This window comes from Halichoerus grypus, chromosome 13, assembly GCF_964656455.1.
Source record: "Halichoerus grypus chromosome 13, mHalGry1.hap1.1, whole genome shotgun sequence".
Classification (NCBI taxonomy): Eukaryota; Metazoa; Chordata; class Mammalia; order Carnivora; family Phocidae; genus Halichoerus; species Halichoerus grypus.
In genome coordinates, this window is record NC_135724.1 from 13451114 (window position 1) to 13478300 (window position 27187).

Sequence of the window (27187 nt, forward strand, 5' to 3'; positions counted from 1 at the left end):
CTCACTAAATATTATCTATCAGTATTTAATTGCTAATGGTATGTGCCCACTAGAATCTGAAAGAGGTGCGTCTAGAAGCAAAGAACCTCCTTGTAGCGGTCTCTACCGAGCTCTTCAAGAGGAGCTATTTATGACGAGGGTAACTTTAAAGGCTGCTCCAAACCAGCACTCCTTAGCAGATACTTTTTCTACCCCTCTTACAAAGCTACTTCCTCTGGCAGATGATCATGGCAGAGAAAAAGGAGAGCTCATCGTTGTTCTCATGACCTTGAGCACACTCCCTGGTTCCTGGGCCCATGGGAGTGTTTGCAGTACAGTATGAATAGACAATTCCTTTACACCCTACAAAGCCATTCAAGTGACATAAGGAGGAGCAATTCTTTGAAGGAGGGAATGCTTGTAACATTCATCCCTAAGAGTTACAAACACAGTTTCTACAGTGACCAAAAGCTCTACACTAAATTTCTGTCATTGACTCAGCCTCCTACAAAGTTGTCTGAACACCAGTATGTCTCAAGGGGACATGGTCCGTCCCTGCTACTTACGCAAAACCCGCTCACCTGAACGCCTCTTGCACACCCACATGCCACAGCAGTGCTTTGAGACTATCGGGCAAACGCTCAAAGAAGAGCAAGAAAACACAGAGCAGGGACTGGAAGTTTTACCTTTGCATAACAATGAACGTATTAACCATGTATTCTTCTTCGTTTTTTGTTTTCTGCAGCTCTTCGGCCAAAATGTCACTCATGGTGCACTGGAGGAGGTAGGGTACCTCCACGTTGCGGTCTCCGTCAAACACCCCGTACAGGGCCTCCCGGCTGTCACAGAAGTTGTTCACGGACAGGGCCGCGACACACAACCTGCGAGGCGAGAGTCACGTGTGCCGAGTCTGCTCATCTTTCCGTGCCCAGCCCCACACTATTAACAGGCTTGTCTCTTCCTTCATGACCTCAGACGGGGGAAGAACAAACTAAGGTAAACTAATCCCGGCTAAATTCTGTAAAGCAAATTAGACTGATTAACACTGATACTTGACATATGCCCCGCCCCCCATCTTCTGATTTGATTTTTAAATGGCAGAGAAAGAAATAGAATAGGAGGTATGGGAAATAATAAAAGATTCTGAATCTGTATGTCCATATAAACATTAAGGAGAACTTCCAGGTTGGGCAAAAATGGGACCTTTTGTATGTTATTCCCCCCCTTCCCCCAAACAACTTAAAAAGGCAGGGAAAAAAAAACCACCTATGGAACAATAGTATTCAGACACTGGCTGATAAGAAGTGCAGGTCAGGGAGCAAGCATGAAGCTTGCCCAGCTTATTGCCTGGAGGAAGTTTCTGGGCTGCAGGCAGAGCAGTGGAGGTGGGCGTGTGCTCTGGAGGCCTGCACAGTCTCTGCACTCCAGGCCTTTGCAGAACCACGTTGTTTCCAAGTAACTGGCCCATGCACTCTCCAAAATTAAACACAGAGGAAAAAAAAAAGGCAGACAAATAAGAGGCCAGGGCATCAGTGAGTGCCAGGGCAACCTCAAGCAGCCAAATACACAGGGAACTGGAGTCTTCAAAAGGAGAGAGACAGGAAAAACCTTTGAAGAATGAAGAATTTAATGGCTGAAAAGATTTCAAATCTGATGAAAACTATAAACCTATAGATACAAGAAGCTCAACAAATAGTAAGCAAAAGAAAAAACTGCTGAAAATCAGGAATAAAGGCGGGGGAGTAGGTAGAGGAACAAAGACACGAAGGACAGCAAACAATGCAGAAGACAGTGAAGCAACATCTTTAAGGTACTGATAGTAAAAAAAACTGTCAACCTGGATTTCCAAATCAGTGAAAATTGCTTTCAAAAAGGTAAGGTGCAATAAAGATGTTTTCAGATGCACAAATAACTTACTACCAAAAGACTGGCAGTATAAGAAACATAAAAGGAATACATGAAGCAGAAGAAAATACCAGATGGAAATCTGGATCTACATAAAAGAATGAGGTGTACAAGAAATGACAAATAGATGAGTAAATATAAAACTCATCTGAGAAATCATTTTCGAACAGTGGTTCTCAATGGGGGCAATTTTACCCGCAGGACCCATTTTTGATTGTCACAGTTGGGAGAGACGGTGCTATTGACATGTAGTGGGTAGAGGCCAGGGATGCTGCCAAACACCCTCCAATGCATAGGACAATGCCTCCCTCCCTGCCCAACGATATTATCTGGCTCAAAATGTCAATAGCACTGAAGTTGAGAAACACTGCTTTAGAAAATGACTAAAGTAAAAATTATAACCATGTATTTTGGGGTTTATAACATAAGTAAAACATGAGAATACTGCAAAGACCAGGAGAGGGGAAATGGAAATACACACTGTAAGGTTCTTATATGTGAAGTGATAGATTAACTTATATTCAAGGTTATACTACAAACCCTAAAGGCATAATAATGAATAAAGGAGATAAAATGGAATCATAAATACAAAAGAATGAAGAAAAAGAAAATAAAGAACAGATGAGACAAAGAGAAAACAGCTGGCAGATTTAAACCTAACCATATCAATTTCATTAAATATACAAGTGGTCTAAATACTGCCCCAGAAGACAAAGTCAGACTGGATTAAAAAAAAAAAAAAAAGGTTAAAAGTAAAAGGATAAAAGATATACTATGCTAAACTAAAGATACATTAAGATCAAAGTATATTACAGAACAAAGAATATTCAGTTCATTTTAAATGTTTACACGCTTAAGACAACTTTGAAACACATGAAGCAAAACTGATAAAACTAGGAGAAACAAACCCATTATTATAGTCTCTCAGCCACTGTCAAGTAGATAATCAGTAAGATATTCAAGACTTCAACATCAACCAACTTGATCTAATTGACACCCTACCCCAACAGCAACAGAATACTCATTTTTTCCAAATGCAGAGAATATTTACCCGGAATATTCTAGGCCACAAAAAGTCTCAATAAATTTAAAGGATTCAAGTCATTCAAAATACATTCTCCAGTCATACTGGAGAAATTGCTTAGAAGGAAATGTATAGCGCTAAACACTTATATTACAATATTAATGTTCTAAGCTCAAATCAAGAAACTAGAAAAGAGCAAAACAAACTGAAAGCAAGCATAAAGAAAATAATAAAAATAAGCAGAAGTCAATGAACTAGAAAACAAATACAATAGGGAAAAATCAACAAGACCAAAAGCTGGTTCTTTGAGAATATCAATAAAATTAATAAACCTCAAACCAAACTGATCAGTATTAAAAGACAAATTACCAATATCAGGAAGGAGAGCCATTACTACAGATCCTACAGATTTTAAAGCATAATAATATGAACAAGTTTGTCAAACGTGAAAACTAGATGAAAGGGATAAACTCCTTAAAAGACCTAAATTACCAAAGTTGATTCTAGAAGAGATAGATAATCCCCTAGCAAAGAAACAGAATGTGTAGTTAGAAACCAAAGAAAATTCCAGGCCCAGATGGCTTTTACTGGTAAATTCTACCAAACTTTTAAGGAAGAAATATCAATTCTGTACAAACTTTTCAAGAAAACTAAAGAAGAGGAAACAGTCCTCAACGAGGCCAGCATTACCCTGATATCAAAGCCAAAGACATCACAAGAAAACTATAGGCACGAGCAACAAATTACCAGCAAATTGAATCCAGCAGCATATGAAAAGGAGAATACATCGTGACCAAGTAGAACTTATCCTGGGCATGCAAAGCTGATTCAACATTCAAAAATCAATGTAATTTACCACACCAACAGACTAAGGAAGAAAACATATGGTCATCTCAATTGAATGCAGAAAAAGCCTATGGCAAAAACTTTTAGCAAAGTATGATTAGAAGGGCATTTTCTTAACGATAAAGGGTATCCACAAAAATACCTTCAGTAATCATATTTGATGTGAAAGAATATATTCTCACCAAAGATATATGGATGGATGATAAACGCATGGAAAGATGATCAGCATCATCAGTCATCATGAAAAGCAAAATTAACCCACAATGAGCTATCACTATCAGAATGGCCAAAACTGCCACCCCCACCTTATAACAGGAAGCACTGGTAAGGATGTGCAACCAGAATTCTCACACATTATGGCTGGGAATGCAAAATTGGAAAGGAATCTGGCAGTCTTTTGGAGCTAAATATATAATCCTACTCCTAAGTATTTACCCAGGAGAAAACACATGTTCACACAAAAACTTGTACATGACTCTTTAGAGCACTCATTATTCATATTTGCTAAAAACTTGAGACACTCTAAATAGATTTCAAATGGTGAATGGATAAATGATAATATATTCATGCAATGGAATAATACTCAGCAATAAAAAGGAACTAACATGTGACATCACAGATGAATATAAAATGCATTATGCTAAGTGACACACGGTAGACTGAGGTGGCTGTCTTCTATATAATTCCATCTATATGACATTCTAGAAAAGGCAAAACCAAGGCAACAAAAACAGGTCAAGAGCTGCCAAGGGCTGGGGTCAGGAGGAGAACTGACAACATGGGGGCACGGGAGAATTCTGGGGAGTGATGGAACTGCTCTAGAACTTGACTGTGGTGGTGGTTACACAATCACATTCTTTCATCAAAACTGCAGGGCTGTACTCCTAAAAGGGTGAATTTTATTGAATATAAATAACTTCTTATTCTGTATATTAATAAAAACAATGAAGACCTGATCTACATCATGGCTAGACTGAGATATGAACCTGAAAAAATAACTCTTGAGGAGTTAGGGGATAAATAATAGTAAGAACCATTATCCTTAACAATAGCTCACACATAGCATTTACTGTAACATTCTATTTTTTAATCTAGATGATGGTTTGCAGATGTGTTCGCTTTAGTTGTATACTTATGTACTTCTTTGTACCTACGTTATACTTCAATATAACGTTTCTTTAAAAAAAAGTAGGGGCATCTGGGTGACTCAGTCAGTTAAGCATTTGACTCTTGATTTCAGCTCAGGTCATGATCTCAGGGTCATTAGGTCAAGCCCCGGGTCAGGCTCTGAGGTGGGGTTGGGTGTAGCACCTACTTAAGATTCTCTCTCCTTCTGTCCCTCCACCCACCCTGCTCTTGCACATACTCTCACTCAAAAAAAGTAATGGGGGAAGAGGGAATTATGTAGGAAAAAACAGGTCTAATTGGTCCCTTGCTTCATTAATATATAGGAGTAGATAATACATTTTAATATCCAGAGATGTTTAAAAGCCAATCTGGGGTTTCCCATCAGTGTTCTGGAATTAGAAAGCAGTTTCACATACTGGTGGTTATAAGCAAGACCTAGGTCTTTTAAAAAGATCTCCAGAAAGGAACTCTGAGTGCTCCAAAGAATGTACTAATTTCTCCCCAAAAGATTGTGCTAACACAAGGCAAAATACGCAGAACTAATGCAACAACCAGAGCCTGGCACAGCTGGTCATTCTGCCTTTATTGGGCAAATGGAGCAGAGGTGCTGAAATGGGGGCTGCCTCTTCCCCAGACTGCACAACACCAAGTCCCACCCTTAGGGAAAGAAGGACCAATGTGTCAGATCCAGAACTTGATTGTTTTCTGCTCAAAGGAAAAAAAAAAAAAAGGGGCAGCATGGTGACCACAATTCCACTTTTTATTTTCCATGAAAGATATTCAGCTAGTCAGTGGTTCCCATTCCTGGATGCACATTAATGTCACCTGGGGGAGATTTTAAAACATTCTGAAATGCTGGGCGTAGGCTGAAGATTTAAGTTCCTCCCCTGACTGATTCTAATGTGCACCCAGGGTAGAATGTTAGGTATTACAGAATTGTCTTCCAATTTTTCTTTCCCTATTCTCAGTATTTCTTGTTGTGATACCTTAGCTAATTATGACTATTCTAATTTATAGGAGGCTTTCCTTTTCTGGTATTTTCTGGTACTAATTGTTAGCACCTCTTCATAAGAAGCAAGCCTGAAAAGCTTGATTACAATTCTCAGGAAAATCAATATTTGCACCTGAGACAAGGAAGAAAAAGAAACTGAAATTGAGATGGACAAGTCCTGGCAGCAAGACAAGCACCTGACCTCACAGGGAATGAACATGAAACTCCTGCCAACCTAATTTATTGTTTTTTAAAGATTTATTCATTTATTTTAGAGCGTGTCATGAAAGCGAGTGTGTGAGCTGGGGGGTGGGGCGGGTGCAGATGGGGAGAAATCCGTAAGCAGACTCCCCGCTGAGCGCAGAGCCCCACGTGGGGCTCAATCCCAGGACTGGGAGATCATGACCTGAGATGAAATCAAGAGCTGGCCGCTTAACCGACTAAGCCACCCAGGCGCCCCCTGCCAAACTAATTTAAGATTATAAGAAACAGCTCCATGAACCACTAATCAATAACGGAAGTGACTGAATATGGACAATCAAGGCTACTTCTCCTTCAATACTATCCCCTGTTTTGCTCGGTAAACAGGCTTCAGACAAAGATCGACTTTTCCAAAGGGCAGGGATGCATTTCAATACTTAGGCCTTCTCCAAACCCTGGAGTCTCACATAGACTGAATGTGTCAGTTACACTGTATCCTAGCAACATCTCTCACAAAGAGAAGAGTATGTGATGCCAAGCAGGGCTCAGCTTACTGTTCAAACGTAAGGCTTGAGGTGGCCTCACTTTAGGGAATCCTGCTCAGATCAATGTGACACGAGGGAAGTGTGTGTTAGCACTGAGTATCTTCCCCACTAAAGAAGGGAGGCGGGCTGGAGGCGCTTCTCACTCCAAAGTTTCACCCACTTGTTTTTCACCCCTGAGGCTTCAGTGTATCCATGGCTCCAGACAGCTGGGGCTCCAGATGCATCTCCTGCGGAAGGCTGATCAATCTTGAAACAGCGGATATTACTAACAAGAGAAAAGAAAGGGACGGGAATCATTAAAGTCAAAGATGTGTGAAATGCTACCTTTATTTGAGAGATGAAAACACCTGCTAAGCACTCCGTACTTACCCTTTGTGTTTAACATGTCTAAAATGTTTATCAGCAAGAACGAGCTACTCAACAAAGTGAAAACAAAGGGGCATGAAAATTAGTTTTTATCAGCATCCTAGGGTGGTGATTCGAGACCTTTACACATCACACTTCGATGGCTGCTGTCTCCTGGGCATGAAAAAGACCGCTCTCAACCTTAGTATGAGAAATCATTACGTTGGGTGTATTCTTACGGGCTGAACACCCAGATTTGAAAAGTACGAAACCTAAGCCACAATCATATTGTATTTGAGAGAATTCTGCAACACTCATCCTCAAATCCAATTTCTGCCCATATCACCCCTTACAATATTTCACAAATATTGAGGACTTGCCATCCCTGAAGCTTCCAATTCTTTGCTCATTTGCAGCCATTCGTGCTAAGACTAATATCATGAAATTATGAAAGGAGGGGTATTTCAATAAATTACACATTAACACTGAATTAAACTGGGAGACAAGTCATCTCACCTCGCTGTCACATGCCATAACTGGTCCAACAGGACCCAAGACAAATACTGAAAGTGTAAACTCTCGAATGGGGTTTATTAAAAACCACCCTACTAGAAAGTATTCAGTGCCCCCAAACAGGAAGTCCTACAGATGTGAAACAGTTTTTTAAAAAGGCTGGCTACCACACGGTGAAATAAATCCTACTTACTTATAAATTGCCACTAGTTTTTCCCATTACTTATACAAGAGAAAAAGCTTACATATAATCTCTTAACACAGACACTTCTGTCATGACCCCAAGAATTTAACTCCAAAATACAACAAACACTGAATACCCTTCAACTCTAAGAAGTAAATCTATACCTAACTGTATTCACTTTGATTCTAGAAATAGATGATTGCAATTTCTTTGAAATTTAAAAGTATTTCGTGAAAGAAAAGTTTCTACTCTCAATTACCAGCAAACATTCACTCTTCCCTTTATTCTACACTGGAAAAGTGCCAACAGAAAACCCTGAAATAAAACGAATACCTTATTTCACAGCAGAGCTATATATCCTCTTTTCAAAGTTTTCAATCCTAACAATAAAAGAGGGGCATTTAAAAAGACAGTCTGCCATTATCTGCTATTCATATGACCTGGCACCAGATTTCATCCCTGCACAATGGTAAGCAAATGAGAAGCGTTTCTTAAGGCCTACCTAAGGTTCTCACGACATCTTCGCTGCCTTTCTGAATTCCAGAGAAAAACAGAGGGCTCATTTCTAAAGACATTTATACTTTTTATAGAACACAGAACCTTCAAAGAAATAATTCCATTTCCTAGCCCGAAATTAAAGAAAAAGTAATCCTTAAACTACCCCCCCCCCCCACCAATCCCTTCTGGTTAAGTGGGGGTTTCGCCCTCTCTGCCTAGCTGAACAGTGTGGCTGAGAAGCTGTCCGAAATGACCTGAATGTCGACTCTTGTACCTCTTTAAACGAGTCTGGGAAAACACGGGAGCTGGAGCTCACACAGAGGAGCCACCACATGCATGAGCTGCGGCTCATGCCTGATAAACAGGCCAAGCCTCGAGAAGCACAAGAAATACAGTAGATACGGAAGCTCTCCCAAGTTAGGAAGAAGCCATAGCCTTCCCGCTGTTAAACAGAAGGCAACATCTTTAACATAAAAGTGTTACGATTTCATTGTTACCTTTTTAAAATCTGAGAACACATGTGTTTCTTTGTAGTTGCTCAGGCCAGTTCAGTAACATGTTCACTGCAGAGACTTGAATAGATAGATTTTTCTTACACATGTATAATAGTGGGGTCATTCTATATATGTGGTTTTGCATCTTTTTTCTAATTACATCATGAACATTTCCCCATGACATTTTATGTTCATCCTAAAGATAATTAGATATATCTTGATGACTACCTCTGTGCCTAAAATGAGCACCACATTTCTGATTATTTTTTAGAAATAATAGAAACAGAAATAGAAAACCTTGGTCTAAGTATGTGAATATTTTTAAAAGCTTGATACACAGAGTCAATAGCTTTTAAGAAAAGTTATGTCAATTTACAGTACTCCAGCAGCACCAATGTGAGGGAGGAAAATGTTATTTAAATATTTAATATTTCCTTGATATACTGAGATTGAACATCATGGTTTCATGTACCTATCTGTACTTCTTTTGTGAAATGTTAATGTTCTTTGCTTGTTTGCTGTTTGAGTACTTTTCTTATAAGAACATTTTCTATCAAGAACACTAATGCTTTTATTTTTGCCTTTTTTTTTTTTTGCCAGTGTTTCTTCTTAAGAAGTTTGTCATTTGCCTTTTAGATTTACTCTTGATTACTTCTGGAAAGATATTTCAAATTTTTCTGTATAAAACATACTTTTAAATATTTATAACAAATATCAAAACCAATCTATATATATTGATTTCTCCTCTTGTGATCCCTGCCTCCCCGCCCCCCCCCCCGTGTACATTTTTTGGCCTAAAAAGTCATATATGATTTTTTCTTACTTTTAGAAATTATTTCATTTTATAGAGTTAACTCTTTAATTTAGCTGGAATGTATTTTGGTGTGTAGTACAAATTCAACTTTTTTCTCCAAACAGCTATTTCCATTTATTAACTAATTTTGATATATTTTTAATACAAAATTTCATATATTTGTAATACTCAAAAATTTACCTGTATAAAGATGAAATATATATTGATAATCCATGCACTCTTAGTTCTGAGAAGTCCCTTAGCAAGTATGTAGGCCATCTTCCCCATCACGTAGATGAGAAAACTAAGGTCTGTACGGACGGAGGGATTTGGGCCAAGGCTTCATATACTGATAAACGGTGGAGAGCGCCTAGGTCCCCTGTGGCTTTCCTACAACACTCTACTTAAGCAGTATTATTCAATTATATATTGAAATCAATTAAGTACCTAAAACCAACAGGCACTAATTAGGCCAATTCTATCCAGGAATCACCTTGAGTGATGTTCAAATTCTGGCTTGCACTAAAAGCCTAGGATAATATTAATAGACTACTAATGCTACTCTTTTTTTAAAATTCTCCTTTTCAGTTTTTTCTAAGATAATGGAATATGACTTTCAGCAGTAGACAGTATAACAGGGTTTAAGCATAAATGGCATACATAATGGCTAGTGTGTATCCATGTCCAAGACTTACTTAAGACCGGCTGCAAAAAAATTCTGAGAATTCAGAAAAGTTTCAAGAAGGTAATGAAGACCATCCATAATCCCATTATCCAGAGAATAACACTATTGTAACATTTTGTTTTATATCCTTGCGGGCATTTTCCAGGTGTACACAAGCACACACACCCAATGCACACATATTTTGCAAAAAAGTGGGAACATACCATACAAATTTCTCTGTAAACATTCTCATTTAACATCATATGTAGAGATCTTTAGAGTTAGTAATGTAACTCTACATCATTTTTAATGGCTATATAATATTCAATTGGGAAGCATAATTCAATTCTCTTGACATTTAGAGTTCTGTGATGAAAATTTTTTAAAGACATCTTTTCTAATGAGGTTTCCTTTAATGTTTTACACAGTGAACCTGTAATTCTCTATCGACATCAAGAATGAGACCGTATCAAAGAATTCTTTCCCCAAACAAGAAGATAATTTAGCAGGATCTAACTACCCCACACTCCCACTTTTGCTTAAATAATCTGGACTTCAGTTCCACATTGTGCATTTTCCCCACATTACGCATCTCTTTCAAAATCCTTTCATAACACTTGCATTAAGCATCACACCATGTTATCAGTAACTGAGATATAAGTTTACATCTTGGCTAGTCATTGCTCTCCCCTTGTCTTTCTTTCTATCCTCTTTTCCTCTTTGTACTCATTCTTGTTCTCTTTTTGTCTGGATACTTCCTCAAAAACTTTCTGACAGGACACCTGAGTATCCAACTATCTGAAATTGTTTTTGGCCCTCCATGATGGTGAACTATAGACTCACAAATCACCTCAAACATGTGTAGATATAGCTAATAAATCAATGGGTCCTTCATATTCTGTTCAATGTTTTCACTAAGTTATAAATCCCATTGTCAGATGGGGCTGCCAAGCGTCACAAAATACTTACTTCAGAAGTTCCAAGGTTTTGTGATCGAGGGCAAGTCGGGGGTTTCCAGTCAGGTCTAGTTCTTGTAGTTTTGGAGGCAGGTTTTCTGGTAAAGTGACTTCGCTTAGCTCATTACAGCTCAGGTCCACGCACTGAAGGAATGAGGGGAAACAGGAAGTGAGGGCCTGGACAGGTGGTTCAGGTGGTTCTATGCTCCTACCCTTTGCCCTGAGAATCCGTCGGACCATTCACTACACGATGCTGGCCAAATGCAGAAAAATTAGGTTGTCTGCTACCCTCCCATAAACACTTAAAACAGATTTTGCTAAATGCAGCTAAAATGTTTACTGTCTTTGACTAATGCAGAAAATCTGTGTTCTTTACTCTCCCCATCTTTATCCTTTTAAGCTGATCTCTACATTAAAAAAATAAGCATTAACTGAAGACCCTAAGCATAGTTTTTCTTACTGCTCACAAAAATCTCTGCACCTGTTATGACCATAAGGGTTACAGTTCTAACATCAAAATGCAACAGTGAAGGGCTTTCTTAAACCAAAAAACTTGCAACATGAGGAAAGGCAGAAAAACATACAAAATGAGAAGATAATTCAAAAGAAGCTAAATAAGAAATTGGTAAAAGACGAGCTGGTGCACATGCCTAGTATATGCAAGGGAAAAAGGCACAAGTCACATATGGATCCTGCCCTCCAGGCATCCACTACCTGGACTCTCCAACAGCTCCTGTCTAATCTCATTTGGAAAACAACCACAAAAGGGGTCAGCATATTGATTAGAACAAAAATTATGTGCTATCTGTGAATGGGAATAATACCTTCTTTCTCACAAAACCTATGTAAGGCTTAAATGAGATAAGCCCTAAAATGAGGTGCTGCATTTGCATGATAGGAGCAGGGAACCAGGGTAGAAGACAGCTCGCCATGTGCAAGAGAGAATAAGAGTAATTGGCAATTTTTCTGGATAGCAGAATATGTAACCCACAATTCGGCAGAATGGGTAGGAAGCATTCAACTATCTGGCTTGGAGTGGCAGCTTATTATAATTTAAGAAAATGCCTCAAGAGCCTATTAAAGATCTTAAGATGGTTTGAAAGGCAAATTGCGTCTGAGAATTTCAGAATATTAAAAGTAGACAAAATCATTTTTATTTGGAAAAATTCTTAAGTCTATTATGGATTGGGGAGGGACAGAGACTGAATAAAATGAAAACCTGCATTTTTGGAGAAATATATTCTCAACTGACTTCAAATAATGCAATGTTTCCATACAGATTATTTTATACCCTTGCTCCCAAACAGAAGCAATGATATAAAATTATATGCAATCTAAAATAATTATTTTTGGGGGCGCCTAGGTGGCTCAGCCGTTAAGCGTCTGCCTTCGGCTCAGGTCATGATCCCGGGGTCCTGGGATCCAGCCCCTCATCAGGCTCCCTGCTCAGCGGGAAGCCTGCTTCTCCCTCTCCCACTCCCCCTGCTTGTGTTCCCTCTCTCGCTGTCTGTCAAAAAATAAAAATCTTTAAAAAAAATAAAAATGATTACTTTTTATTATGAGAGGATTATAACCACATTACAAAAAGTTGGACCAGCAGAAACGCTTAGAAAACTTGCCTTAAATATAGCACCCTAACACAACCAGCGTTACTATTCTATATTCTTGCAGCCTCATTAATATAAACCCAAACTTTTAAAAAACATAAATGTAGGCACAATGTCATCACATTTTACTTATTCCGTATCTGCACTCCCATCACTTTTGATAGCCTTAATACTCTAAGTACAGAAATTCACTTAACCTAAACATTAATAGGGAAATTGTCCTCTCCTTTTTCTTCTGTTTTTCCACTTATAATGGTTCCATCAACAGTCAACTGGACTTCAATGAAAAACTGATTAATACTTATTAATGACAGGCTATTCCATCAGGATATACATCAGCACAGGGAAGACAAATGGTATCAGCACAATGTGCTGAGTAGTGATGAAACCCAAGCTTAAGGGCTGGCTGATGCATAACTTAGAACAAGTGATTGAAAGAAACAAATTCAGGTCAGAGCATGCCCTACAGGGAAAGACTACAGACCTTTCAGAACATCACTGAATTTTATGAAATTGATAAGCAACGTTTTTCTAATGTTACCTAATGACTTAAACTTTCACAGTTCTGCAGTCGTAATTGCTCATTGTTTAAATTACAAAATTATAAAATGAGTTCAGTAGGGTATTTATTTATAAAGACAATGCTGGCGATATCTTTATAAATAATCCTCTTAGGTGGTGCTCATCATCATCACGCCCCCCCCCCCTTGATTTACTGCAGCCGGCTCCTGTATCCTGTCCAACCGCATCAGCTCTCCCGGGAGGCCCGGGACCGCATCCGGACTTTGCTCTAGTCTCGCTTCCCTCTGACCCACTCCCCACCGTGCTGTCAGGGTGACTCTGATGTGCTTTATCCCATCTGATCGCACTCCGGCTTGTCTTTCAGTTGCTCCCTACCGCCTTCCAATCTGCCACCAGACTCCTCAGCATGTCAAATAAGGCCCTTCATCTGCACCTTTCACCACCTGCTTCCTCGCACTCTATATTCAGCTGCGTCAAACTCAATTCCAGTTCCTGCATGTGTCATGTTCTCACTTGCGCCTCTGCACAAACTACTCTCTGTGACTGGGCCTCTTCAAGCTTTCCTTGCCTCTCACCTGGTAAAATCTGCCTTATGCTTCTAAGTCTCAACTCAGTGCCGATTCCACTAGGACCCCTGCTTCAACTGATGCCCCTTGCTTATTTATTCCTTCCGTTAGACTATGAGCCTGGGAACAGGTGCTGCGGCTTCTCCTCCCGTGTCCGGAGTGCTGTGCGGCACGAAGAGCGGTGCCCAACGAATACTTTCCTGCCAATGAGGAGCCAATGAACAGCTAATTGCCGGGGAACGGGTAGACAATTATTTGCTGAACGAATACATGAACGGATCTTCTGAGAAGGTCCTCCAGTGATTCAGTCAGCTAGGATGGGAACTGAGACACATGTGCTTAGATTAAATTCGGTCTGGAGTAAGTCGCACCCCAATGCAACACTTTCTTTAGTGGCAAATTGTGCTGCACATTGAAGGAGGTTTGTTCATAAAAATTACAGGATGCTGGTACCTGGCGCTACCTATTGGCATTCACATAAATAGTGAGTGCTCCATTTATAAGTACTATTTCCTATTCTTTTAACAGTTCTCAACAAACACTTGTTAGCTGAGTGTAATGGTTGCCACTGGGAAAACAGAAAATTGGGGGGTGAGACTGGAGAAAAACACAGTACTTGCACAGTCTATGTTATTTAATGTATGTTTCTCTAGTGTTTAATGCGCTAAAACTTTCTTGAAAATACGTTGCTGAACAGAATGTTAAATTTGCCTACCACATTAACAAAGTTACCTTTCCCTCTCAGGCCTCTTCTAGGACATAGCTTGCAAAAGTTATTTGGCTATCATACAAAATTCTGGTAAGAATACTGAAAACAGAATTATCCAATCCTCGGAAAAAGTGAGATAACTCATAGTTGGAGGAACTCATGACTTAGAGGAAAATTACTGCTAATTCGTTTAGCTAAGAGCACAGGAAAATAATCAGTGCATCTTAAAGAGAACTGATCTATCATTTAAGCATAGTTATTACCAAAGCTCCAATATCTTTATTATAATATTTTCCTCACAAAACATTACTAAAGACATAGGCATATCCATTTTTTTTTTTTAATTTTATTTATTTGACAGCGAGATATAGCGAGACAGGGAACACAAGCAGGGGGAGTGGGAGAGGGAGAAGCAGGCTTCCCGCAGAGCAGGGAGCCCAATGCGGGGCTCGATCCCAGGACCCCGGGATCATGACCTGAGCCGAAGGCAGACGCTTGACGACTGAGCCACCCAGGCGCCCCGGCATATCCATTTTTAAAAAAGATTTATTTATGTATTTTAGAGAGAGCGAGTGAGTGAGCACATGAGTGGGGAGGCAGAGGGAGAGACAGAATCTCAAGCAGACTCCTCACTGAGTGCAGAGCCTGACCTGGGGCTTGATCCCAGGACCGAAACCAAGAGTCGGACACTCAGCTGAGCCACCCAGGTGCCCCGGGCATATCCATTTTCCTAGCAGTGTGTGTTCTATTATCTGCCCAGTAACTGCCCGTGTTGCCCTCAAACGGCAACTTTACCTCCTGGCTCTGGGCGACTCTGCAACGGCTTGCGTCATTCCTGAGAGCACAGCTAGCCCGCCACCTCAGCCATGCTGCCCGACAGCTCTGCCAGGTGCCAACGGAGGGCTCCCACTCACCTCTGCACTCCCTGGCCCTCATGGGGCGAAAGCTGCTGGTGTAATTATTTCTGTAATTACTCAGACATGTATATTGTGTAAACTGCCCCACCTTTCATCAGGGAGTTGCAAAAGAAGACCTTTAATCTTGTATAAAGCCTCCTTCTCTATTACAAATACTGTGATTTTTCTCTGAACAGGCTCACTAATTTTCATTATGAATTCATTAAGAAGCAAATAAATGCAAGTAGTCATCCAAAGGACCACTGATTTGGCACCTACAAAGCGGCAGGCGATAGGCCAGACATCAGGGATCTACAGAGATGGCACCGCAGGCCCCACCCCGGGGATCCCCAGGCCAGAGGGGGAAATAAACACTACGGCGCATCAACAACAGGGTCAAGTGTGCGTGGTCGCGACAGCAAAGGGGCCACTCCTGAGACTTTCCAGGACGGGATTTTTGTGAGGAATCAAAGTTAAAGGTAATGTTAGGAAATCTCCTAAATAATTATTACTGACCCAGATTCTAGGACCATAACGACGACTGCTCCTGGTTTCTGGCTTTCAGATATGCAGTATAAATGCCTCGATGACCTTTTAAGTCTATGAGGTCAGCTATTCTACCCAGCTAACACCTAACTGGTCCCTGATCTGTCTTCATTTGCATTATCCTACTTTCCAAAGAATTAATCTCTTTTCTTTCATCTGTTCTGACCCAGCCGTTTCCCCACGTTCTTGGTGTCTTTATCACCAAGCTGGTTCTCTCTCTCTCTCTCTCTCCTTAGAAACAAGAGCAAGCAGAGTTTGATTCCAAGGGATAGTCAACTTCATACTTGACTTCCCAGTGAAACTAACACAGATCCTAGAGATGAGTTCATTCACCTTATCCAAGTAGTTCATCACTGCATAGTACAACATGAAAATAATCTTCTGAAGAAGATTTAAAACATTTTATTTTATTATTCTTTTTAATCTTTTTTTTAAAGTTTTTTTTTTTAAATTTGTCAGAGCACAAGCAGGGGGGTGTGGCAGGCAGAGGGAGAAGCAGGCTCCCCGCTGAACAAGGAGCCCAATGTGGGACTCGATCGCAGGACCCTGGGATCATGACCTGAGGCAAAGGCAGACGCTTAACCGACTGAGCCACCCAGGCGTCCTAGATTTAAAACATTTTAAAAGATACTGTTCATCTGGTAATTAAAATCAAGATGCCACAGGAACATGTTAAATTTAAAAAAGAAGTTGCTGATAATGGTGTTTAAACTACAAATTTCATTCACATATGTCACACATTTATCTACTTAAACCACACTTCAAAAAAGGTTAGTCACTAATTGGAAGTTACTCAACTAAGATCTTGGGGAACCGAGCACCATACTCATGGTCACTTTTGCTATTTGGATTCATTACCATGGGCAGCCGAAATGTGGACTTCAGCTCAGGACCAGCCAAGCCAAGTCTGGCTTATATGCTGACTCTGGAATCATGTCTTCTTCTCTACCTCATTGAGAGCTGATCTATATCCAGAGGGAAGCCGTTCTATTTTAGAACCAGGATAGAACAAATAACCTGCTCTGGGAATACAGGACTGGAGGTAGGGAAGATTTATTTGAAAGTGCTAAACAAAAGTGAAGACAATAAAACTAAGGAACAAAAAGCACTCTGACTCTGGGTCCACTTGGGCTCACTGGAAAATTCTGAAAATATATGTTTTCCTACTAATAACTTATATGACCTTCTTGCCCAAGTATAGAAATCGATGCCTGAGGATGAGCAGATCTCACTGAATGTACCAAAATGAGAAAAGACCAGACCTAAATTTTATCCAAGACTAGAAGGTGCATACAGTTTCTGTTTTAGGGGTACATGAATAATGGCTTAATTTTTCAAGTTAAAAAATGTATTTTAGCACATGTATTTTAGTAGGGGAACTTGTTTACCCTTTTAAGTAATAATTGGCTTTGAAGTTTTGGTACCAAAGCTATGAATAAGCACTTTCCTTTAACGTCTTAAAAGAAGAGACTGCTTGGAGAGAACAAGCTAGTTAAATATAGTAGGGCCTCTCCCTCTTTAAATCATGTTCCCTGCTCAGTTTTTATAATTGCAATGATCATAATACCTTTTAGGAACTACTTTACAATTACTTCACTTTATTTTCAACAAGCAATAGGAATATAATCTAGGGTTATTAACTCAATAATAAAATTTTAGTATAGGCTGAGTATTTCAACTTAGGACATTAAAAACATGCTAATTTAGAGCTCAGTTTGCAGATGCTCATAGGTATTTTATCACTTGAGATACAGCAAGCCTTTTTACCAAGAATTTTCTTTTGGATGGTTTAAATGTGTGTAAATACACTGCAATTTAAAATATTCTCATATGAAAGAATGCTGACATACCAATTCAGGGTTCTAAAACAATATAACTACTACTTTATCAACGCTATCTGCCCAGGGCTGCGAAATGTACACTTCTGTGTATAAAGGATACTTGATATTGCTCATCACCACTCCCACCCCAAAGAAAACCCCCAACAACAAAATCTCTGTTGGTAACGGAAGAGCTGGATCAGAAAGACAGGACATGGGACGCCTGGATGGCTCAGTTGGTTAAGCGTTTGCCTTCGGCTCAGGCCATGATCCCAGGGTCCTGGGATCGAGCCCCGCATTGGGCTCCTTGCTCAGCGGGGAGCCTGCTTCTCCCTCTGCCGCTCCCCCTGCTTATGCTCCTTCTCTGACAAATAAATGAATAAAATTAAAAAAAAAAAAAAAGGCAGGACATTATTAACATACAGAAACTGCTAAGATATAATAGCTGGGATAACGAGAAAAATCAAAGACCAAAAGAAACAAAACCATTAAAAAAGCAATACCAGAAGTAAAACTTTGAAAGGGGCTGCATAGTCAGGCACAGACAGAAGTCCACAGAAGACGTTCAACAGAAATAGAAGGCACCGACTTTAGAATCCAGGAAGCCAAGCTAGGGTCGAGGAGAGAATTCATTTTCACCGAACAAGAGTCAGATTTTGCAAAATCTAGTCAAAACCCGAAAAGTTTAAATGTCTACCTATATCTGTACTTTAAACCAGACACTTAAAAAAAAAAAAAGCCTAATCCACAATTTAGAGTTACAGAACATTAAAAGCCAGGTGCAGAAAGTAAAACCAGCGAATGGGAGGTTGGTCTGGAGACTTTTCCCTTCTTGTCCTGGGGTCGCACCGGGCACAGTGCACAGAGACCAGTTTAACAGGTGCCCCCAGAAGATACCACGGCGCTGCCCCCATGTCCAGCAATGGGCAACACAGGGGCCCCGGGAAGCTTAGCAGCTAACCTGGTACTGGAGGCAAAGGCATGTTTAAGGAACAGATTTCCGTATTTTACCGATCATCAACCGGAACGGTCGCTCCATATAACCAACATCACAGCTGAACCCCATCAAGGGCTGTATAACTGTAGCTAACCTTTACAGAGTTCTCGCCACGTGCCACTCCTACTGCAAACGTTCACACGTACTATTTCCTTTCATCCTCAGCAATGCTGTAAAGGAAGGACTATTCTTCCCCTCACTGTCCAGCTGAGGAGATGGGGCAGTTAAGGAACTTATAGCTGGATTCAGCTCCAGGTCTGTCTCCCTTCAGAGCCCCCCCTCTTCACCAGTGTGTAAGGTCCTATGTAGAAAGTACAAGTAAACTATGGCTGCTAGCTTATAACCAATGTTCTAAAACGCCCGCGATGTATGAAATGATGGTGTGCTCACAGTGAAACACATCGTGGCCTAAAGCGTGCACACACATGCACACGCTTAGGAAATGGCTTGTGTACACCTCAACCATGCAAATGTACAAAAACAGCTGTGGTGAAAGATTATGAGTGCTACTTAAAGTGCCTTCAAATGTCTACACACTTTTCTTAAATCTGATACATAAAGGTCGTATCAGAAAGTGCCTGAAAAATGAAGAGTGGCCAAGTAGGATGACTTCTGTTCCCTTTAGGAGGTTAGAATGTGCTCCAAGTCTATAACCACTGAGTTATTTTTTATTAAGCACAAAACTGATGATCGGAAATGCTAAGATGCAAATGAAAAAATACATGCTATGTAAAGAACTTCTTACTTTGGCACCAAAAAAACATGAATAAAAAGTTGTTAGATGGCTTTCATTCTGGTGAACTGGTTTCAGCCTATGATCTACCCTGAGTCAGAAGTCAGGACTGCAGACTATCTCTGCCACCAATTCCTGTCTTCATGTACACAAATCCCTTCATTATTCAGCACCCCAATATCAAATGGGAATAATACCTGTTCTGCTAGTTTCATTAAGTTGAAATGACTGTTTAGTGACAGTATTGATGCTGTATTTATCTAGGGAACTGTGACTAAGTGGGTGCTGTACGGCGGATGCTACTTAATTGGGGGAGTCTGGGGGCGAGTGTGCAGTGGTAATGTTAACCTTTTCAAACTGCTGTCAGACATTTGAGTGACAATCTCTTTCGAGCCTCATAACCACCCTGGAAATAAGGAGGACAAGTATTGTTAGACAGATAAGAAAGAGTTAGGTGACTCTATGGTTAGCCTTAATTCACACAGCTAGTTATGGACAGAGCCCAGAATATAATTTTCCCAACTCCTAATCCAGTGCCTTTTTATTTCTTCTTCTTCTTCTTGTTTTTTTTCCCCCTCTGTTGACTCGACAGTGTAGTCCAGTAGTTAGGAAGGATGGGGCAGGGATGACTGAGAGTCTTCAATCCAACAAAGGTGCAAACACCCTGAACCGATGAATTGGAGAAAACAATTCTCTTTCCTGACCTGCAGGCTTGGAGTTTATGAGATCAAATCACATACCTTGATTTCTGGGAGCTGCATAACTTCAGGAAAGACCTCGATGCAATTAGAATGAGCAATCATGGTGTGCATGCGCCGGCAATTCATGATGGTCGTCGGGATGGCTTTCAGTTTATTCCCACTGATGTCAATTTCTTCAAGTTCCTCCAGTTTTGCCATTTTACTAAAAAAGACAAAATCCAAGGGGCAGGGGGTCAAAAAATAATCATAAGGCAATTTAAGAAGAAAATAATACATAATGAGAATAAAAAGGGAATTTACTATGAGTCTAAAGATCCTTTAAAGATTGACTTGTATAATATACACTTCATGTTAACTATCCTGGAATTAAAAAAAAAGATTCACTTGTAGTAGCCATTTTAACAAATGACCATTTTTCACTACTGTTTTTGAGTATCAGAGTATTTTAACACCTCCTTTCCTACTACAAAACAAAAACTACTAACTTCAACTCTTCAAATTAAGCAAAAATAGAAAAATGGATGTCCCTTTCCTCTTAAAACTGTGTGAATTAAGTTATCTCAGCAACAATAACTATGCTACATAGCTTAGTCTGAACTCCAATAAAAATCCTACTCAAGTGGGTCAAAAGTGAGCATTAGTCCAATATAAGTGCTTTAAAAGAGCTCAGTTTGAGAGAATGATTTCTTTGTATTGGCACTGAGAACTCAAGGGGATGTAGAGGAGAACGGGGCTCGTATGAAGATACGCTTTCTCCTAAAACCCTACTCCCCAAATTCCTCTGACACCATTCGTGATGATAAGGTGGTGGGGAGTATCATCCAGATCATCTCTTGACCTTCTGGTGGTGCCCAAATTTAAACCATACCCAAAAGAAATTTCTCTTACCTCCTGCTAAACATCTACAAAAGTGGACTCTCTCTAACCTTACCTTAATAGCATGTCCTAATATATTGAACACTTTTGTTTAAGAATGTCTTTTATTGTTCAACATTAATTTATAGCTGATCATCATCATAATAAGTAATAATTATAGTAACCGAATAAAGAAAATTTCAGAGTTAAGGTTTCTTGCCTTTTCTGTAAATCTGGAGGAAAAAACCTTCCACCCCTATAGTCCCTATAATAGCATCTACCACCCTTCTGACTCTTTTTCTACCACTGTTGATGCTCGACTCCAAAAAGCACAGGATTCCCAGCGAGTGTAACTCAAACTTGTAATCTGAATCATTCAGTTTACAATTGTCGGTATCTCCTCTGTTTGTTATGGCTACCTGTGTCATAATAAACCTTTAAAAAATTTAGCAAGAAATTCTTTTATTACTTTTCTTCCTGTCATCTCTCAAATATAAAGATTATCTTATTTGCTTACCTTGAAAATAAATATATGCCAAAGATACAATAAGAACTAAGTTTTCATATGACGACATCAAGTCTTTTAATATCCTAAACAGCCAACACGGCATTAGGATGCACTACAAACAACATTGTGTACGTGGACTGTGATGTAATCCAGCTCTGATTGCCTGAATTTGTAAGACTATTACTTTTTGGGAAGAAATATGGAGAAATCAATGAGTAATGGGGCATGAAACATGACTGAAAGTATAGAAATCGGGCCCAACAAAGAAAAAGTTAAAGAAGTTTCCATCCGTCAACATACAAAGAAAGTGGTCAAAGGGCCAGACGGCTGGAGCATGTTCTTTAGTTCAGCAACCGGCTGTGGAGTGTCCAACCCAGGCCAGACCTCATAGGAGACGTGGGCCTGATGGAGGCAATTCACAGTCCTGACTCTTAAGGAACTCGGAGTCTTCAAGGGAGTTCCTGTGTCATATCACAATCCCCAGGGAGATAGAAATTATAGCAGAATGGATTTTTATGAGGTGCATAAAAAAGTTCTCTGTATTTAGGCTGATTACAACTGGCATGGGTCACGGGGGAATACCATCAAAATTTTGAGTTGATGACATTTCTCCTGCAGGGCTTACTCACCATCTCAAATAGGACCATGAGTCCTTTCAGAGATATTGTTATGTGATGACCATGTTTTCTTTCAAAAATATCATCTCCTCATTCCATAGTAAAATACTATGTACACAGTAAAAGTACATAGAAGTTAAAAAAAAAAAAGTACATAGAAATACAGTACACAGAAGAAAAAAGGTTTAGTCATTAACATCATTAACATCAAATGAGAGGAAAAAATCAAGAAATAAAGATATACAACAACAACAACCAAACAGAGCAACACTTGAAGTCAGTGCATATTTGCAATGCATAGTGAGGTTTCTGTAGGTTGGGAGCCTTGATGGCTGTGGGGGGAAGCTGTGCCAATATTTTGCTTTGTCCCAGGGCTGAGTTGTAGTTGGCAGCAGAATGGTAGAGGGGTTAGTGTTTGCTGCTTTGATGTGTGGATATGCGTTCCAAGTCCTAACTTGTTAGATGCCAAATGCAATGACACAGAAGCCTAGTAAATCCTTCCCGGCTCGGTGTGGGGATTCAGTCAAAGTAAGACACAGCGCCACTGCTCCCCAGAATTAGAAGTTCACATTACAACAGAATTAAAAATGGAATATTCTGAGAGCCATAAATTATTTACAACGCCACAGGGCTTCTGTGGTTGCAGAGACCACCACTGCTTTTTACACCACAGCACAAATATAAAAACCGGTAGCTAATTAAGAACCGTAAGGTATTCTAGTTTATGTTCTAAATTCCTACACACCACAGTAGGGTAATTTTTAAAAAATAATTTGGCTCAAAAGAACCAAAAGAAAAAACATGCCCATGAAATGACAGATCTTATTTCAAAATCACAAGTAACACGGTCGTGACTGGGTCTTGGGATACATTCATATTAGAAAAACTAACACCTTTCTCTTTAGGGAAATGCTAATCATGGCTTAGATGAAAGACAACTGTGAACAAGGATCAGGAGGAACAAGCTTCACATGATCTGGGAAATAAACATTTTATCTTTTCTTTTCCATCTACGAATCCATTTTCAGAAATGCAACGAAGAACATCACTCTGTGATCTTCTTTTACCTTGCTGGAAAACTTTGAAGTCGGTTGTAGGCCATGTGAAGGATCTTTAGATGGGGGTGTCCTGTTAACAAGGGCACACATTTATCTGTGAGGTTGTTATTTGTCAAATACAACTCCTGTAAGATGCTGTTCGTCTCTTCAGAAAGAGTGGCTGGAGGAAGGGTTTCCAGTTTGTTTGCAGATGCATTCAGGAATCTCAGGCTACAATGACAAAATTGCAACAAAATCCCACTGGTAAACCAGAGGTCTAGTCCAGGACCCTCAACAAATCTAGAATTTTTCTGACTGATACCTGGAATATTAGAAACTGGATTTAAAAGTAGGCCCTGGCTCTACTAGCAGGCATATGGATACATGACTCCACTATCTATGATGAACACACTAACTATATGTGTTAAATACAAAAAGATAAAAATCAGATTTTATGGAAGCACAAAGGTGAGAGGAAGTGATTAATTTTATAGCTGTAGGGAGTGGAAGGGAAAGTGATAAGGTAAAGTTATTATTCTGCCTTAAGGAAGAGAAAACAATTGCCTATTTTTAAATAAAAGAGCCCTTCGAGTAATAAACCAATTAGACATTAGGTCACAACACAACGAAATCACATACTGACTAAGTCCTTTTCAGTATGGTGCCCAAACCACATCTTACTGACATGTGTTCACAACTGCAGGCGACACTTGGCTCTGTATTGACTACTATATAGCAGCGAGAATGAAAAACTGCAACCACACACACCAGCAGGATGATGCTCACAAATAGGAGAGCGAAAGGAGTGATACCAGAGGATTCACTGCATGAGTCCATAATTATCAAATTCAAAGTTGGGCAAAACTAACATACGGGGCGTCTGGGTGGCTCAGTCATTAAGTGCCCGACTCTTGACTTTGGCTCAGGTCATGATCTCAGGGTTATGGGATCGAGCCCTGCTTCGGGCTCTGCGCTCAGTGGGGAGTCTGAGTTTCTCTCCCTCTCCCTTTGCCCCTTCCCCATGCACACACTCTCACTCTCTAAAATAAATAAATCTTTAAACAAAACAAAACAAATCAACTAATGTATGCTATTAGAAGTCAGGGAAGGGAAGTAGTGTCTGGGAGAGAGCTTCTAATTTTTCTAATACAATGTTTTGGTTCTTGATCTGGGTGCTGGTTACACAAGCGTGTTCACTTAATTCATCAAGTGCTACACTTATGATTTGGCCCCTTTTCTGTATTTATATTATATTTCAATAAGATTTACATTAAAATAAACAAACAAGGTGTATATGCTGCCCCAGTTATCCAGATGACAGAGTGAAAATGGCTAAAATATGAAGAATGTTTTTACACCCCAGCTAACTAAAATCACATAATCCTTCCATAGTTACTGTGAAACACAGATAAACGTAAAACACGAAGCTGGAGAACTGAAGCAGAATCCTTGCTGTGATCAGGCTCCATGTCACTGGAGGAAGGACAGAGCAGGTACTGTGCCTGGCTCGTGAGTCACACAGGTGACCCTCCAGCTTCACAACGGACCTGCACTGTGTGGGCTCCACTGTGAAGCCGCAGCATCCGGAATGTGGAGAGTGTTCTGCCCATCACACTCTCCACTATGGTTACCAAGGTCAAAGCCACCTTGCCTCCCCATCTGGAAAAGCCTGTTAATGAACCACCTTTGTCTTGTTTCACAACCACCTGGGTTTGAAACTTTCAGCGTCCAATTCAGGACTGCTTTGCCATATGTTAGGAAAAAGGAATAAAATCTTCCTTAAAAAAAAAGACTATGGAATACGAGGTATAGTTATTTTTAACCTTGGACCAAAAGAAGGCTTTGTATTCAGGAGTCATCACCAGGACTGTCATGCCAAGCTCTCAATCCACTAATCCTCCCCAATCTTGCAAACCCCCCACACATACTTACACACACACTCCCAATTCCACTACTTGTCTAAGGAAAAGCAGCTTCCCCAAAATAGAACATTTTCCATTAAAGAAACACGTATTCCGTTGACATTTAAAAAAAAAAAAAAAAGGAAGTTAGAAAGGGCTGCACAGACCATAAATAGTCATGGGAAATTATAGTTGTGTGTGCTACACAGAAGAAAATAAAGGTCATTCATGCAGTTTCTGAAATGGTTTTGAACTAGGAAGGAAACCAACTTTAGCACCGTAGTTCTTCAAAGTATTTTTACAAATCTGTTTTGTTATATCACCTGACTTAAATACCCTGTTAAGAATTTCTTCAGTCAAGAATTAGAACAAATTAAAATGTATTGCCCTGAAACATCATGGACTGGGGTTGGCTGGGAAACTGTATGACAATCTCATTAAAATATAATGGTCTGGGCAATATATAGTTATGGACGTAAGAAAAGAGAATTCATGAACATTTGCATATTTTCAGGCAGGCCAGAAAAGGAGGGAATATTGTTTTGAAAGAAAAAAAGACTGACTAGTGAATGCTCACCTAGAAAGCTGCCAAAAGGACTCGGAAAATCCCTCACAACATCTGAATGAAGAGAAGAAAGTGATTTCCAAAGAGACTTGTCCTCTCATCAAGATGTTGAAATTTGCTGTATTGAAGGGGCCATATACTCTTTGGTGGGAAATTAAGAGGGAGAAAAAAAAGAAAATCCCACATCCTACCCCGCCAGGAAATGAAACTAAGTTGAAACTACATGGGCTGGTTCCAAAGGATTTGATTTGAACTGAAAGGGCCTGATTGAATCATCTTGTTAGTTAACGGTCAGAGGGCAGACAATTGGGCTAAAAAGATTTTTGATTATAATGGTCTCAGGAAAATTCAATTCAAAGACCATTCTCTTAAAAATAAAAACACTTGTCCCCCAAACTCACAATATTTCAGCAGGAGACAAATGCTGCATTTCCACCAGAACGAGCAACTACTTTAATTTTGCAAAATTTCTCCAGTTTGGCTAACAGTTTAACTAAAAAATCAGGGTATATAACCCCACCCACTGCTTTCAAAACCTCCAAAAAATTCCTAAAGCGCTGAGTTTGGTCTCAACTCAAGATGATGTGATAACCTCCTTAAGCCTCTCCCTTATAGATTTTTGTGATAACTGTATAAAAGATAAAAGACTGGTTCACGTGCCAAGAAATGTTTCATCCATATAATCCTCTTCACTAGGCCACCCTCCTCTGCTAGATAGAGAAAAAGCAGTCACATATGACTGCTTTCTATTCATCTGTAAGGTGCTGTGTAGAGACCACAGCTCTTTCCTATTTTCTATTTCATTTTGTTCTCCCATCATCACAGAGATGCCCCCTCATATTTCACCGAAGACAGAAACGCAAGCTGAGAAAGGTCAAATTACTTGGCAATTATTAAACAGTAATTAATGACAGAGCCAGAAATAAAACCCAGACCTCATTAATCTTAAGAGTCCATGATTCCCTAACACATCTCTCCAAAATTCAAATGTTAAAAAACAGTAATAATAAAACATTTTCCTGAGGACATTTTCGTAGGCCCTTCTCTCCTGAAATGCTGGAGGTAAAGCAGGGCACCTGCTGGGTAGTGTGAAAACTACATGTGCACAGTACTTTAAACTCCATCCTTAAGATAACTTAGTACTCAAAAACTTTTCTTAGCAGAAAGTACAAAAGTTGCAGAGAAAAAACTCATGTACAGCTCCTGCCCTAAAGCATTTGGAAAGTTGCCCACAACAGCAGGGAGACAAATCCACTTCCTGCTTCTTGAGCAATTGCTCTGTTCTTCCTTGGCACATTCTGTCCATCTGCTCTGGCTCATCTAGGTTTTTTTGTTTTGTTTTGTTTTTGTTTGTTTGCTTTTTAGTAATTTCCAGCACACCCTTAAATTTTACAGCCAAATTCTGTCACTGAAACAAAGTGCAGGATTTGGTATCAAAACCGATTTACCTATTTGTAAGTATACCAGGCCTTCTGCATTAAAAAAAAAAATTTATTTTGGAGAGAGAGAGCGCACAAGTGAAGGGAGGGGCAGAGGGAGAG

General features: G+C 39.8%; 2 protein-coding genes across 2 annotated transcripts in view; one reads left to right on the forward strand and one right to left on the reverse strand.

Annotated features, from left to right (window-relative positions):
• Nucleotides 1–819, forward strand: part of LOC144378777 (uncharacterized) — a 42271-nt gene extending 41452 nt beyond the window's left edge. Inside the window, exon 7 of the mRNA XM_078060206.1 lies at nt 725–819. The gene's annotated coding sequence lies outside the window, so the exon portion shown is untranslated. The remainder of the gene's footprint in view (nt 1–724) is intronic.
• PHLPP1 (PH domain and leucine rich repeat protein phosphatase 1) overlaps nt 1–27187 on the reverse strand; it is a 217184-nt gene that overhangs the window by 4563 nt on the left and 185434 nt on the right. The window contains exons 11-15 of the mRNA XM_036081813.2: nt 23211–23411; nt 20203–20365; nt 11080–11210; nt 6780–6884; nt 666–860 (exon numbers count right to left, since the gene is read on the reverse strand). Of these exons, the coding sequence (XP_035937706.2) occupies nt 666–860; nt 6780–6884; nt 11080–11210; nt 20203–20365; nt 23211–23411 (795 nt within the window). The remainder of the gene's footprint in view (nt 1–665; nt 861–6779; nt 6885–11079; nt 11211–20202; nt 20366–23210; nt 23412–27187) is intronic.